A 16,821-nucleotide genomic window follows, 5' to 3' on the forward strand; every position below is an offset into this window, starting at 1 on the left:
TTATCTTAAACTACGTAATCATTATCTGCCTCTGACTAACATGGTAGATTAGTCCTCTGAAACACACACACACACACTCCCTTTGTGTCAGTGCAGCAGCCTGATAGTTTTAAATAAGTTAGCTAATGGTGAAGTTCGTGGAAAAGCTCTTCCCCATCCTGATGCCTACAATTGTATCATTGACTGATTGCCCTTGTAACTGCGGTTTCCCTTTATTTTCTACTCATTCATCGAGCGCAAAGAATGGCACCTTTCATGGAAGGCTGAAGGAGATTTGCGGAGGACGTTGAAAGTGCTGCTTAAACAGCTCTCTCAGCCAAAACAAAAACAGCCGCCAAAAAGAATCCCATTTCGGGGAAAGTGAAAAAAACAAAAAGCGAGTGAGTGGGGAACATGATCCCGTAGTCTGTGGGAACGTGACAAGTGGGCCTGCTTCCTTCCCTAAGGGCCTTCTGGAACCGGGCAGTTTTTGGGGAGTCTCGCTCTGCCACTCAGAGTGCACTCTCCTATGCAAGCCTGCTTAGCATGACAATGGAGCTGGGGGATGGGCTCTGGGAAGCAGGTGCCGCTCTCGTCACCCCTCCGACCCACAGTTTGGCCAAGAAGGGAATCAATATTGGTTAGCCTAATAGAGGTACCCAGCCTCGTTTAGGCCTAGGCCCGGAGATAGAGGGAAAAGTTTTCACAGGGGCGCAACTTTCAATGGGGACATGTCCCCCCCCACATTCTGAAATAGCATTTTTGTCCCCCCCAGTTTTATCATTGGAATGTGATACAAAACGAGGCAACGGTGTGCTGCAGGACCATGCGGTCGCATCCGAGCATCGGGTAGGCTGTTTGGAGTGTTTATCCAACTGGATTAAAAGGCCCGGATGATCTTTTATTGTGGCGGGCTGGTCGAGATTAAAAATGAATCATCTGTAAAAAATATATATATATATATATATGACACGGCCAGTGGCCCATGGGCCTGTTTTTGTATTCCTTTTGCACAATTTATCTTTTAATAATTTATATTGAGCATTGGGCTACCCAGTGGGCAACGGCCAGCCCGTTTTCTGATTGGCTGAGCTGAGGTGGCGCAAATACACATTCAAAGTCAAACGCACATCATCAAAGAGCGTGAGACCCGCTCTGAAGCTCTGTCAGTCACTCAGTCAGAATAGAAATAGAAAGGTAGTGCCGAAAAGTTAGACACAAACAAGGGCTCTTGAGGCCGACGTTGCTACATGTGTGAAATTGATCAACTTAGTTGTTAAAAATTATGGTTCTGCTGGTCCAAGTGCTATGTCTGCATCTGAGAAATGATAGATCAGCTGCTGATCTGAAAACAGAGAAAGACACTCATGCACACTGGCACAGATCATGTAGCCTACTGCTGCCAGTTAGGCCTTATATTTGACTGTATAGTAGGCTAATTAAGGAAGGGGGGGATTCAGGGGAACATTGGGACACTAGGCTACTTGCAATGTAGCCTAACAAGTCGTTAGATTAGCTTTTCCTACACATATACAGTGCATTTGGAAAGTTTTCAGACACCTTGAGACCCCAAAGAGACCACCTCTTTGGCCTGAATGCCAAGCGTCACGTCCGGAGGAAATCTGGCACCATCCCTACGGTGAAGCATGGTGGTGGCAGCATCATGCTATGGGGATGTTTTTCAGAGGCAGGGACTGGGAGACTATTCAGGATCGAGGAAAAGATTAACAAAGCAAACTACAGAGAGATCCTTGATGAAAACCTGCTCCAGAGTCCTCAGGACCTCAGACTGGGCAAAGGTTCACCTTCCAACAGGGCAACAACCCTAAGCACACAGCCAAGACAACGGAGAAGTGGCTTCGGGACAAGTCTCTGAATGTCCTTGAATGGCCCACCCAGAGCCCGGACTTGAACCCGATCGAACATCTCTGGAGAGACCTGAAATAGCTGTGCAGCGACGCTCCCCATCCAATCTGACAGAGCTTGAGAGGATCTGCAGAGGAGAATGGGAGAAACTCCCCAAATACAGGTGTGCCAAGCTTCTAGCGTCATACCCAAGAAGACTGGAGGCTGTTATCGCTGCTAAAGGTGCTTCAACAAAGTCCTGAGTAAAGGGTCTGAATACTTGTGTAAATGTGATTATTTTTTGCTAACATTTCTAAAAACCTATTTTTACTTTGTCATTATAACGTACTGTATGTAGATTTAATACATTTAAGAATAAGGCTGTAACGTAACAAAATGTGGAAAAAGTCAAGCGGTCTGAATACTTAGCGAATGCACTGTAGGAAAAGGCAATAGCCATCTACTAGATATTTATACAGTGCTTTTTATTAAACACAAGTCATCATGTATTACAATGAAGGTCAATTCAGGGACTGTCTCTGTCATTTTTATTGTTTTATCAATGTTTATTTGCTTCTGATTCTCTTCAGCCTGGCAAGTGGGTTTAATAAGCTGTTGCAACAAGTGACTCTGGTGTCAGATTACATTACATAGCCAACGCCACCGAAGACTGGAATGTCCCGCCTATATCCCACTTAATTTGCTGAAAGGGACGTCTCTTCTTGGCAGAAAGGTATGCTTACGCACACGGCACTCAAAACATTTATATAGTATAAATAGCACTCACTTTAGATTAAGGACTGCAAAATATTATTAATGATTAGTAAATGGTTTATTAATGTGTCAAACAAAGCACAACGCTAAAAATCTATCCACAGCCACATAAACTAGTCCTGGCATCATTCTATGACAAACACAGAAGGGTGTACTGTTGAAGTCGGGTGTTTACATACACTTAGGTTGGAGTCATTAAAACTTGTTTTTCAACCACTCCACAACTTTCTTGTTAACAAACTATAGTTTTGGCAAGTTGGTTAGGACATCTACTTTGTGCATGACACAAGTCATTTTTCCAACAATTGTTTACAGACAGATTATTTCGCTCATCATTCACTGTATCACAATTCCAGTGGGTCAGAAGTTTACATACACTAAGTTGACTGTGCCTTTAAACAGCTTGGAAAATGATATCATGGCTTTAGAAGCTTCCGATAGGCTAATTGACATCATTTGAGTCAATTGGAGGTGTACCTGTGGATGTATTTCAAGGCCTACCTTCAAACTCAGTGCCTCTTTGCTTAACATCATGGTAAAATCTAAAGAAATCAGCCAAGACCACAGAAAAAAATTGTAGACCTCCACAAGTCTGGTTCATCCTTGGGAGCAATTTCCAAATGCCTGAAGGTACCACGTTCATCTGTACAAACAGTAGTACGCAAGTATAAACACCATGGGACCACGCAGCCGTCATACTGCTCAGGCTGGAGACACGTTCTGTCTCCTAGAGATGAACGTACTTTGGTGCTAAAAGTGCAAATCAACCTTGTGAAGATGCTGGAGGAAACGGGTACAAAAGTGTCTATATCCACAGTAAAACGAGTCCTATATCGACATAACCTGAAAGGCCGCTCAGCAAAGAAGAAGCCACTGCTCTAAAACCACCATAAAAAAGCCAGACTTCGGTTTGCAACTGCACATGGGGACAAAGATCATACTTTTTAGAGAAATGTCCTCTGGTCTTGACGAAACAAAAATAGAACTGTTTGGCCATAATGACCATCGTTATGTTTGGAGAAAGGGGGTGGCTTGCAAGCCAAAGAACACCATCCCAACCGTGAAGCACGGGGGTGGCAGCATCATGTTGTAGGGGTCCGTTGCTGCAGGAGGGAGTGGTGCACTTCGCAAAATAGATGGTATCATGAGGATGGAAAATTATGTGGATATATTGAAGCTCTGTCAGGAGGAATGGCCCAAAGGCTACCCGAAACATTTGACCCAAGTTAAACAATGTAAAGGCAATGCTACCAAATACTAATTGAGTGCATGTAAACTTCTGACCCACTGGGAATGTGATGAAAGAAATAAAAGCTGAAATAAATCATTCTCTCTACTATTATTCTGACATTTCACATTTTTAAAATAAAGTGGTGATCCTAACTGACCTAAGACAGGGAATTTTTACTAGGATTAAATGTCAGGAATTGTGAAAAACTGAGTTTAAATGTATTTGGCTAAGGTGTATGTAAACTTCAGACTTCAACTGTATGTATAAGCCATTGGTCATCTATAAGGCATTTATTCAGTGATTTTCTTCTTTGTCTAATATGTGTGTGTTCTTTCATTCACCACTAGGATGGGTAACAGCACATGCGTGAGGTGATGTGGGCTGGTGTGGCTAAAATGCCAGGGATTAATTTTTGTCCCATTCCGCCCCTGCTGTAAGCCTCAGGGAGGAAAAGACATGAGGGAGTTCTGACTGACAACAACATTTGATTATATTTCAACAAACAAAAAAAGCCATGGATTGTAATCCATCCACCCTGACTCAGAATATACAATTTTCATTGTCATGGCATGCTTGGTAGAATAGCTATTGAGGCGAAAGAAACAAATATCCGTCCGAATATCTAATATAATACTAATTTTACATGGTGTGTAACTCAATTACTGAGCAGTGACAGTAATATAGAAGGCCTGATAGGCTATTGTTCCCATCTAGTGGTCACTATCCACACAGCATCTATCCATGGTGCATTGCAGACATGCTGTATCACATCCGGCCGTGATTGGGAGTCCCATAGGGCGGCGTACAATTGGCCCAGCGTCATCCGGGTTTGGCCAGGGTAGGCCATCATTGTAAATAAGAATTTGTTCTTAACTGACCTGCCTAGTTAAATAAAGGTTAAATAAAATAAATACATTTAAGTAGAAGACCGAGAAGAGTCAGGCTTCCACTAGTCATTCCTTAATGGCTTTAGTTAACCTAACTGTAGCATAAGAGCTCTTTTGTATGAAAATGTAAATATTTTGTGCTTTATTGCCATCTCATCTCTTACTTTCTCAAATGAAATGTGCAGCGGTCTAAGGCACTGCATCTTAATGCAAGAGGCGTCACTACAGTCCCTGGTTCGATTCCAGGCTGTATCACATCCGTCCGTGATTGTAAGTCCCATAGGGCAGTGCACAATTGGGCAAGCGTCGTCCGGGTTTGGCCCGGGTTAGGCCGTCATTGTAAATAAGAATTTCTTCTTAAGTTAACTGACTTGCTTAGTTAAATAAAGGTTAAATATATTTTTTTCCAAAAATACTATGTGACTTGACAAACAAAAGTGTGGATTGTTCTCCATATTCCCCTGATTCAAAATATACAATCTTCACAGTCATGGTTGGCATGCTTAGCTATTGACTAGAGAACAGAATATCCAATATAAAATACGTTTTACCTCTAAGAAAAATACATTTGAGAATGAGTTAAGGCGGGGCGAAACAAGTTCGTCACCCAACTCCCGCCCCTTTATTGAAGAGGCAGAGAGCAGAGCACAGAGAATGTTAATGCACTCAAGCGATGGAGGGAGAAGAAGACGGACAGAGCTGGACGACTTGAGTATTTTTAAACGACCCAGTATATCCGCGTGTGGTGCGCTGGTGTGGTTACAAACAGGAGCCTACTAAAATGTGATTTTGAACACCATATCAACTTAAAATAATTTCGGAAAATAAGCACTTTACCTAGGCTTATTACGGTTCAACGCAACTGCCTTGCTTGAGATTGTAATATGCGTAATACCGATGGTATAGAGACTAATTGTTTACAATTCGAACGTCCACAGCATGTTTCCGTCACTTTGCTAAACATGTGAAGCGTATCGTGCTTTAACATATCCGACTGGATTTGGAACTGTAATTCAGATACTGTTTTCAGGGCAAACAAGACGTTTTGTGGAGGTGTGCAATTTTGACCATAGGAGATCCATATGGTCGGGTTTTAAGTGAACTCACCTTGGAACTAACATATGCTTCATCAGAATTGACAGTGGGGAAATGTACACATTTTGGGCACCAACTCATCAGTCTGGAATTGTTACAACCACTGTTCCTTTCTATTTTACTTTTCTATTCTAAAACAATAAGTACTTTGTGCTATATTAACTTTCCTGATATCAACATGTATATTTTTCACTTGAGGATTGCCATTTTACTCTGGTGCCAACTTGTTATTGCTGCATCCAGTTTGGATATCGGAGCATATGATATAGAGAGGGGCAGACCTGCAAAATGTGAACCCATCACTATTCCCATGTGCCAGGGCATTGGCTACAATATGACAAGAATGCCCAACTTCATGAAATACGAAAGCCAAGCAGAGGCCAGCATCAAACTGAATGAGTTTGCCCCTCTAGTGGAATACGGCTGTGACGTGCACCTGCGCTTTTTCCTCTGCTCCCTCTACGTCCCCATGTGCACTGACAAAGTGTCCACCACCATCCCTGCCTGCCGACCGATGTGTGAGCAGGCCAGGCAGAAGTGCTCTCCCATCATGGAGAAATTCAGCTTCGGCTGGCCTGACTCACTGGACTGCTCCAAGCTGCCCACTAAAAACAACCCCAACTCGCTGTGCATGGAGGCGCCTGAGAATGACACCAAGCAGGAGACCAAGAAGGGGGAGGGCATGCTACCGGTGCCCCCCAGACCCAGGGAGCCTGGCTCGGGTACCAGCGGGCGTTCGGGCAACAGCCTGGGCTCCTGCGAGAACCCAGAGAAGTTCCAGTACGTGGAGAAGAGCCAGTCGTGTGCCCCGCGCTGCTCCTCGGTGGTGGACGTGTTCTGGTCACGGCAGGACAAGGACTTTGCCTTCATCTGGATGGCGGTGTGGTCCACACTCTGCTTCATCTCCACCGCCTTCACTGTCCTCACCTTCCTGCTGGACCCGCAGCGCTTTCAGTACCCGGAGCGGCCCATCATCTTCCTCTCCATGTGTTACAACGTCTACTCGGTGGCCTTCGTCATCCGCTCGGTGGCCGGGGCCGAGAACATCGCCTGTGACCGGGAGAATGGCGAGCTCTACATCATCCAGGAGGGGCTGGAGTCTACGGGCTGCACCATCGTCTTCCTCATCCTCTACTACTTTGGTATGGCTTCATCTATCTGGTGGGTCATCCTCACACTCACCTGGTTCCTGGCCGCTGGCAAGAAGTGGGGCCATGAGGCCATCGAGGCCCACAGCAGCTACTTCCACATGGCCGCCTGGGGCATCCCAGCCATGAAGACCATCGTCATCCTAACTATGAGGAAGGTGGCAGGGGACGAGCTGACGGGGCTGTGTTATGTGGGCAGCATGGACGTTAACGCACTGACCGGCTTCGTGCTCATCCCTCTGTCCTGCTACCTGGTCATTGGCACTTCTTTCATCCTCACGGGCTTCGTGGCGCTCTTCCACATCCGGAAGATAATGAAGACGGGCGGCACCAACACAGAGAAGCTGGAGAAACTCATGGTGAAGATCGGTGTGTTCTCCATCCTGTACACGGTGCCCGCCACCTGCGTCATCATCTGCTACTTCTACGAGAGGCTCAACATGGGGTACTGGAAGTTCCAGGCGCTGGAGAACAAGTGTGTGTCGTTCCCCGGGCGCCGGCATGAGGACTGCTCCCTGGAGGAGTCGGTGCCCACCGTGGCAGTGTTCATGCTGAAGATCTTCATGTCTCTGGTGGTGGGCATCACCAGCGGTGTGTGGGTTTGGAGCGCCAAGACCCTGCAGACCTGGCAGGGCCTGTGCAACAGGAAGCTGTCGGTGCGGACTAGCAGGAAGCCTTGTGGCAGCGTCAGCTGCAGCACCTCCCACTGTCACTACAAGTCCCCAGCCGTGGTGCTCCACATGGCCAAAACAGACTCTTACCTGGAGAGCCCAACACACATCTGACATTTCAAGTGACACCTCTCACAGTGTCTTGTATTGACAATGCCAAAGGATGTTATTTTGTTATACGATCATTTGAAAAGCTCAGGTTGGATTGCATCTAATGCTCGATTAGTAGCAATACCTGAACGTAACAGTGGTTGTGTTTTCGTTTGGTGACAGATGATCCACATTGCTTTCAGTTAAACCACACAGTTCGGAGCACATGCAGAATCAGATATGCTTCTAAAGGAAACATTTCTTGTATTGTATGCCATAGGGTTAGTTCGTTGTTTCTGGTTAACCAACTGAACATGAATGCAAAATAGACCTTGCATGGATGTATCAACATTTGGTTTAGTGTTCTGTCCCTGTAAATGTATTTATTGTGTTGTATATTTAATTGCAAGTTCTTCATGGTTTTTCCGAAGGTTTTGTATATTGTATATAAAAGCACATGTACTTATGAGTTATAAATATAGGGCCTGTTGAGATATATAAGTGCCTTTGCAAATGCATATTTTTCAAAACAATGGACATTAATAAAACATATTTATATATTTTCACTGATGACTTTACTCTTCATTACTTTACAATGCATGTCAAATTAAGTGTAGTGGTTATTAACATAAGCAAAGCAGAGACATCCTACAATAGCCTTAACTATGTTTTGGTTTAAGAAAATATTCATTTGTATCTGAAACATTTTGCTACAGCGCCTCTTCAAATTGACAGTGGTCATTAACTTGATGCAAGAATATATTGTATAAATTAAATAGACATCATTAGTTTCGGTGACATTTTTGAAAGTATTCATTTTAGTTTCTTTTTCATTAGACTGATTACCTTGTGGACCCACCTACAGTATGAAGCTCTCACAGGCAAAACTAGTCATATTTTCCCAAGTGACATCAGCTGTTAGTTGTATATGCCCTTTCAAGTATAACTGTAATCGCATTGCATCAGTGTTCTGTCACATTTGAGGAATTCAAACTGCTTGAGTAAACTGCAAACAAAAAGCTGCTTGTTCCACGCAGTTGAGCCTCGCGCCAAATTTCTGGTTGGTTGACAAAAGTGTTAATATTTTTCTAAACTGCAGCCTCAGTTGAGGTGGAAAACGGTCAGGGCCTCCAGGCCGCTGCCTGCCCATGTTTGTGAAGCTATGCTGAACTTTCTGTTTTCCATTCAAACATCAGCTCCAGCAATAATAACTTACATGGGGTGACAGCATTCCATGGTGAGAGAAAGAGAGAGACAGAGTTTTAATAATGAGTCATGACACTGCCTTTAAGAAAAAATTCTCTGTGTTTCCCAAATATAACACAGGCAATCAAAATGTCAGGCTTTTCATAAGTTCAGTCTCTCCAAAGCTAATGCCTACATGACTTTATCCCTTTTGAATAGGTCTATCGTATTTCTGCTACTGTGTTGTAGACCTATTTTACACCATTTCATATTAGGCCTTTAACAATGCTGATATTTAGATTTTGGGCTGGTCCTGCCCACCAGCCTATCCTTCAATTTTCTTATCCCCTATTCCCAGTTGCTGGTGCCTGCCTCCTGCCTGTGCAGACATTGTCCATAGCTTGGCAGCACATCTCCCCCTGGAGCTGAAACCACTGTTACATTTCTCCATAAAAAAGCTGTGTTTGTCTTGGAGCTGCGCGCTGGGACCCCGCTGTGGTGCGTAAACCACATGTACCAGTCACAATAAAGCGCAATTAATGTGCTCCAGCTTTCAAGTTTATATATGGGCGACATGCATAAACACTTGGTTCTCATAACAGTAACAGTCTGCTCTGCATCAGCCATTGCAACTGATAAATCCCCTTGCTAAAGCCCCCTGCTCCTGGTAAGATGGTAAACTGGTTTTTAAGCCTTTATTTGAATTGAAATAAAAGGGGAAAGCAAAAGATCTGAATTATGTAAGAATTCATGTGATTCAAATTCACAGCAAATTGCTAACAAGAATTGACAATGACATTGTAATTCACATACTCTACGTGGAGTCTTTCAAATGTTAAATAAGACATTTGAGAAATGGCATTTGGTAATGTTTAAACTACCTCCCCAGACATAAAGTCAAATTCTCAGACCATGAATGTGGAATTGCTCTTTCCGAGGATTTGTCAAGTCAAACGTGGGTGGTTCTTAACAGCAGTCTTTATTCAACCAATCAAAACTACTGAAATGTGCCACATTCACTACGTTTTAGGCATATCTTAGCCAAATGTTTCACAAAGACAGAAACCCTTTGGGAGACACCACTGTAATAGAGATTCCTAATGGCATTGTAGGAGAGCGGACAATATAGAGAGTATCTGTGTAATTGTGTGCACTCTGAAAGGAAACGGCTATGTTAGCTCATACATTTGATTAAAGGAGATAATTAAAGCATCAGGGCTTCTCCCCTCTCTTAAAAAACCCACTAGAAGAATAGAGAAAGGGAGGTAAAAAGAGCTCCTCATTACCCCCCACCCCCAGGCAGTATCCCTTTCCTGCGCTGGTTTTGATGTGGAAATGAGTCTATTGAAAAGCTGCAGCCCCTCAGAAAGGGTGTCCCCTCGAAATGTGTCCCCCTGAGCCTTCTGTGCCACTGGCTCAGCCATGTCCCACCTGCTGAGCTGAGCACCCCTTGTGTTACTTGTATCCGCCAACACACAATGCACCAAGACTCAGGTTTTTGAAGTATGCTGTAACATTGAACATCTCTTTAAACTTAGATTAGGTGAGTGGTGTAGTGAAGCATAGACTATAGTTCCTCTACGGACTGATTACTGAATCATTGTAACCCACCTTTCAAACAAAACAGTTACTACCTTCATCATTAATCTTGTTAGTGTAATAGACTGTTGCTGTGGCTTGGACATTCTGATTTCCTATGCCACCCCTTATTGTTATTAGATATCACATTCGGGCTAGTCTCTCCAAAATCACATCATTGTCACGCCTTAGGGAAGCCTGGTTCTCGTCGAGGCTACATTCAAGCCAACAACTGTCTTTTATACTCTAATGTCGCAGAGTATTTGATGTCAGACTTCTGTGTTTATTTCACTGGTGTATCTAATCCTCATTTACACTGAACAACAAAATAAACGCAACATGTAAAGTGTTGGTCCCATGTTTCATGAGCTGAAATAAAAGATCCCAGAAATGTTCCATACACACAAAAAGCTTAATTCTCTCAAATTGTGTGCACAAATTTGTTTACATCCCTGATAGTAAGCATTTTTTCTTTGCCAAGATAATCCAGCCACCTGACAGGTGTGGCATATCAAGAAGCTGATTGATTATCCAGCATGATCATTTTCAGAAGATATCCTCCTCGCAATCTCCAAAGTAAAACAGCCACAGAACAACTTTGTTTGGATGTCGTAAAGGACCATTCACCGAAACTGAAGAAATATAGCTAGCTAACGACCTCCTTTTTCATGTGAAAAAAAAAACGGTGGACAGAGACTTGCTAGCTACGTTAGCTAGATAGCTGGGATTTTCTACAAGGAATCTGCCTCCCAAAAAAAGCTTCTCCCAAGTGGTTGTTCAACCTACTCCTGTTGCCTGCTGCACTGCTGCTTGGATTCCACCTGGCAATCAAACTGTTGGGGAACACATGCACTGTTGGGGCAGGTGACTCTGAACTTACAATGGCTAGCCCCAAGTCATTATATTTTTTTCTTGTGCATTATGCTATTTGACTCATGACTACTGCATGCTTTGTTGACTATGAACATGCTTGTTTACCCGACCGTGGGGCAGACTATGTTTGTTCCCACACTCTGGACTCTGACTCTCTGGTTACACAGACTTTCCCATCCTATTCTAACCACCTTTCGCTGGCTTTGTATTCATGTTACCTGATGAAATTGCTGTACAAAATGATGTTGCCATCTGATGCACATTCAAATGTCATAAAAAATCAACACTGCAGAGCTCTCCCTGTCCTCTGCCGGGCCCTGATTGTATTACTGCTGATGATATCTGGACATGTGCCTGTACACCCAGGCCCATCTACTGTTGCTAGCCCCAATTCTGACTGGTACTCTGATATCTGCTTCACTGATTCCTGCTCTTGTAAAAGCCTGGGTTTTCTGCACGTTAACACTAGAAGCTTATTAAATTCAAAGTGTGGGTTTACAGCTCCAATCCAGACGTGTTGGTCATTACTGAGACGTGGTTAAGAGAGTGTTTTGATCACTGCTGTTAACCTTTCTGGTTCTAACTTTTTTCGGCAAGACAGATCTTTCAAAGGTGAGTGGAATGGCAATCTTCACCAAGGAACACCTTCAGTGCTCGGTTATCTCCACCAAGTCTCTCCACCATCAGCTCCAGCCTGTACCCTAACTACCCTAAGCTCTTCTCCTGGCCCCTTACACTAAGTCTGAATTTGTCCTGCTAGGTGACCTAAACTGGGACATGCTTAAACCACCTGACCAAGTCCTAAAGCAATGGGACTCCCTAAATCCTTCTCAGATTATTACCAATCCCACAAGGTATGACTCCAAACACCCAGAAAAGGCTACTTTCCTTGATGTTATCCTCACAAATAATCCTGATAGGTATCAGTCTGGTGTTTTCTGTAATGGCCTTAGTGATTACTGTGTTTGTAATGGCTGCTCAGTGAAGCGACCTGTCCTGATTTGTCATAGACGCTTGCTAAAAAGCTTTAATGAGCAAGCCTTACTCCACCTCAAGAATTCCATTTGGCGAAAGGCTTGGCACATGCATACTCAGGCTGACTGGCTCTCGTTCAGGCAAATGAGAAATAAGTGCACTCAGGCTATCCAGAAGGCCAAAGTTAGTTACTATAAGGAGCAGTTCTCTCTCTGTAGGTCTAACCCCAAGAGGTTCTGGAATAAGGTTAAAGACCTGGAGAATAAACCCTCCTCCTCACAGCTGCCCATGTCCCTTAATGTTGATGATGTGGTTGTTACTGACAAGGAGCACATGGCTGAGCTCTTTAATCACCACTTCATTAAGTCAGGATTCCTATTTGACTCAGCCATGCCTCCTTGCCCATCCAACATTTCCTCATCTCCCACCCCTTCTAATGCGACTAGCCCCGATGCTCCTCCCTCTTTTTCCACTGCACCGCTACAAAGTTTCTCCCTGCGGGCAGTCAGTAAGTCCTAGGTGCTAAAGGAGCTCCTTAAACTTGACCCCAATAAAACAATCTGGGTCAGATGGTTTAGACCCTTGCACCCCCTATCATTGCCAAGCCTATCGCTGACCTTTTTAACCTGTCTCTCCTCTCTGGGGAGGTTCCCATTGCTTGGAAGGCAGCCACGGTGCGTCCTTCATTTAAAGAGGGAGATCAAGCTGATCCTAACTGTTATAGGCCAATTTTTAATTTGCCCTGTTTATCAAAAGTGTTGGAAAAACTCCTTTTCTTGATGGCTATAGTATTCTCTCTGGTATGCAATCTGGTTTCCGCTCAGGTTATGTATGTGTCACTGCAACCTTAAAGGTCCGAAATGATGCCACCATTGCCCTTGATTCTAACCAATGTTGTGCTGCTATTTGTATTGACTTGGCCAAAGCTTTTCATACGGTAGACCATTCCATTCTTGTGGGCCGGCTAAGGAGTATTGGTGTCTCTGAGGGGCCTTTGGCCTGGTTTGCTTTCTACATCTCTCAAAGAGTACAGTGTATAGTCAGAACATCTGCTGTCTCAGCCACTGCCTGTCACTAAGGGAGACCCCAAGGCTTGATCCTAGGCCCCACGCTCTTCTCAATTTACACCAACAACATAGCTCAGGCAATAGGAAGCGCTGTCATCCATTTATATGCAGATGATACGGTCTTATACTCAGCTTGCCCCTCCCCGGATTTTGTGTTAAACGCTCTACAACAAAGCTTTCTTATTGTCCAACAAGCTTTCACTGCCCTTAGCCTTGTTCTGAACACCTCCAAAACAAAGGTTATGTGGTTTGGTAAGAAGAATGCCTCTTTCCCTACCGGTGTGATTACTACCTCTGAGGGTTTAGATCTTGAGGTAGTCACCTCATACAAGTACTTAGGAGTATGGCTAGACAGTACACTGTCCTTCTCTCAGCACATATCAAAGCTGCAGGCTAAGGTTAAATCTAGACTTGGTTTCCTCTATCGTAATCGCTCCTCTTTCACCCCCAGCTGCCAAACCCTGATTCAGATGACATCCTACCTATGCTAGATTACGGAGATGTAATTTATAGATCGGCAGGTAATGGTGCTCTCAAGCTGCTAGATGTTCTTTTCCATTTGGCCATCAGATTTGCCACCAATGCTCCTTATAGGAAACATTACTGCACTCTACACTCCTCTGTAAACTGGTCATCTCTGTATACCTGTCGCAAGACCCACTGGTTAATGCTTATTTATAAAACCCTCTTAGGGCTCACTCCCCCCTATCTGAGATACCTACTGCAGCCCTCATCCTGGACAACAAACACAATTGCATTTTATCAATGGCAATTTGAATGCACAAAGATACCGTGATGAGATCCTGAGGCCCATTGTCCTGCCATTCATCCGCCACCATCGCCTCCTGTTTCAGCATGATAATGCACGGCCCCAAGTCGCAAGGATCTGTACATAATTCCTGGAAGCTGAAAATATCCCAATTTTTCCATGGCCTGCATACTCACCAGACATATCACCAATTGAGCATGTTTGGGATGCTCTGGTTTGACATGTACGACAGCATGTTCCAGTTCCTGCCAATATCCAGACACTTCGCATAGACATTGAAGAGGAGTGGGACAACAGTCCACAGGCCACAATAAACAGCCTGATCAACTCTATGCGAAGGTGTGTCACGCTGCATGAGGCAAATGGTGGTCACACCAGATACAGACTGGTTTTCTGATCCACAACTACCTTTTTTTTAAGGTATCTGTGACCAACAGATGCATATCTATATTCTCAGTCATGTAAAATCCATAGATTAGGGTCAAATGAATGTATTTCAATTGACTGATTTCCTTATATGAACTGTCACTCAGTAAAATCTTTGAAATTGTTGCATGTTGCGTTCATATTTTTGTTCAGTGTACATTTTGCCTTGTTTTATTTTTACCTGCTGTTTGAAGTGTTTTGTCTCCAGCAGAAGGTGGATCAGATTGACATTGATTGTATCACATACACTCACACACACTACAGGTGGAGTCATTGGACCTGTACATGTAAAGTTGAAGTTGGAAGTTTACATACACCTTAGCCAAATACATTTAAACTCAGTTTTTCACAATTCCTGACATTCAAACCTAGTAAACATTCCCTGTCTTAGGTCAGTTAGGATCACCACTTTATTTTAAGAATGTGAAATGTCAGAATAATAGTAGAGAGAATTATTTATTTCAGCTTTTATTTCTTTCATCACATTCCCAGGATTGAGGTCAGGGCTTTGTGATGGCCACTCCAATACCTTGACCTTGCTGTCCTTAAGCCATTTTGCCACAACTTTGGAAGTATGCTTGGGGTCATTGTCCATTTGGAAGACCCATTTGCGACCAAGCTTTAACTTCCTGACTGATGTCTTGAGGTGTTGCTTCAATATGTCCACATCATTTTCCTGCCTCGTGATGCCATCTATTTTGTGAAGTGCACCAGTCCTTCCTGCAGCAAAGCCCCCCCACAAATGATACTGCCGGGGTGGCAGTATCAGAAAACTGAGGATGATCAGCAACAATGTAGTTACTACAAGATACTCATCTAATTAACAGAGTTAAAAGAAGGAAGACTGTACAGAATCAAAATATTCCAAAACATGCATCCGTTTTGCAACAAGGCACTAAAGTAATACTGCAAAAAATTTGGCTAAGCAATTTACTTTTGTCCTGAATACACAGTGTTATGTTTGGGGCAAATCTGTATATATCATTTTAGATTATAATTTTTATTTATTTTTTAACTTTAGTTTATGTAGTAAATATTTTCTTCACTCTATTTCTTGAACTGTCTTGTTGGTAAAGGGCTTGTAAGTAAGCATTTCACAGTAAGGTCTACACATGTTGTATTCGTCGCATGTGTCAAATAAAATTTGATTTGATTTGATATCAATGTCTGCTTTTATGTATGCAGTTCTCTTCATGTAGTGTATCATTTCTCACTTTCTATGTTTAGCCTTTGAAATAGGCGACCCTGTGAGCAAACACTGTTGTCCTTCAACAGCGCTAGATAACACCCTCGTATCCATTTTTCTGTTTGTCCTCCCAGAAGTCAGACCAAATAAAACAAACAGAATTTATTCAGGAATGGGCTAACCAAGGAGCACACATACAGTATTTAAGGAATCAACAAACTGAAACTTATTTGGGATAAAGACTGAATTCTCACTGAGTTTGTTTTGGGTCGGCCCCAAACAGTCTTTTTTGACTCACTTGCATTGCTGAGTTGGCCTACGTATTAATAGACAGTTATTGTATTCGTGCCCCTCTTGGCATTCTCCCCTCTTGGTGTGCAAAATGACATTCTCATTGTAAGATATGTTTTAGATTTAGGGAGAGTTGGATTACACCAACGAGTTGTGCAATGTTTAACTCAGGTATTATACTGTACTATATAGTACAGTGCTATGTACAATGGTCACTGTGTAGGCATAGACTTAGGAGACCTAATGAGTGGACTGATCACTGACATGAAGTGATCAGTTGAGAGTCTGTTAGACAAGAAAGCCTGCTGCCACTGGCCCTCCAAGTCTAGGAATGATGGCTGTAGATCCATTAAATACCATACAAGTTAGCTCTGCACCTGTTGAGTGACGTAGGAGGATGTCATATATAATTTCCATAGAGTTCAGATATATCCAAGGTTGTGTCCAGTGGCCTTGCTCCTCTTAGAAAGGTACTTTGTGCTCGTGGCAGCAGCCACTGGGATGTTGTTTGTGCAAATTACGACCAATTTCAGATCCTGTAGGGGCCGAGACAAACATTGGGCTTGAGGCTGCGCTGATAAGTTGACAGTGGTTGAGAGGCATGTATAATTTAGGCAACCCTCAAACCCCAGAGACATCGGCCGCCCTTAACAAAGGGCCATTGCTCTGGCCTGGCCTGAGATGGGTAGCACAGAGTGGGCTTTGTACTGAGAGGGAGAAAGAGGGAGAGTGAGAAAGAGGTCCACCCGGG

General features: G+C 43.6%; 1 protein-coding gene across 1 annotated transcript; it reads left to right on the plus strand.

The window, feature by feature from the left end:
* Positions 1–5,359: 5,359 nt before the first annotated feature.
* LOC106567714 (frizzled-9) lies at positions 5,360–8,286 on the plus strand. The gene has a single exon (XM_014137325.2). The coding sequence runs from the start codon at positions 5,990–5,992 to the stop codon at positions 7,742–7,744; it is 1,755 nt and encodes a 584-aa protein (XP_013992800.2). The 5' UTR covers positions 5,360–5,989; the 3' UTR covers positions 7,745–8,286.
* Positions 8,287–16,821: the final 8,535 nt, after the last annotated feature.

This window comes from Salmo salar, chromosome ssa13 (assembly GCF_905237065.1).
Source record: "Salmo salar chromosome ssa13, Ssal_v3.1, whole genome shotgun sequence".
In the NCBI taxonomy this organism is placed as follows: Eukaryota; Metazoa; Chordata; class Actinopteri; order Salmoniformes; family Salmonidae; genus Salmo; species Salmo salar.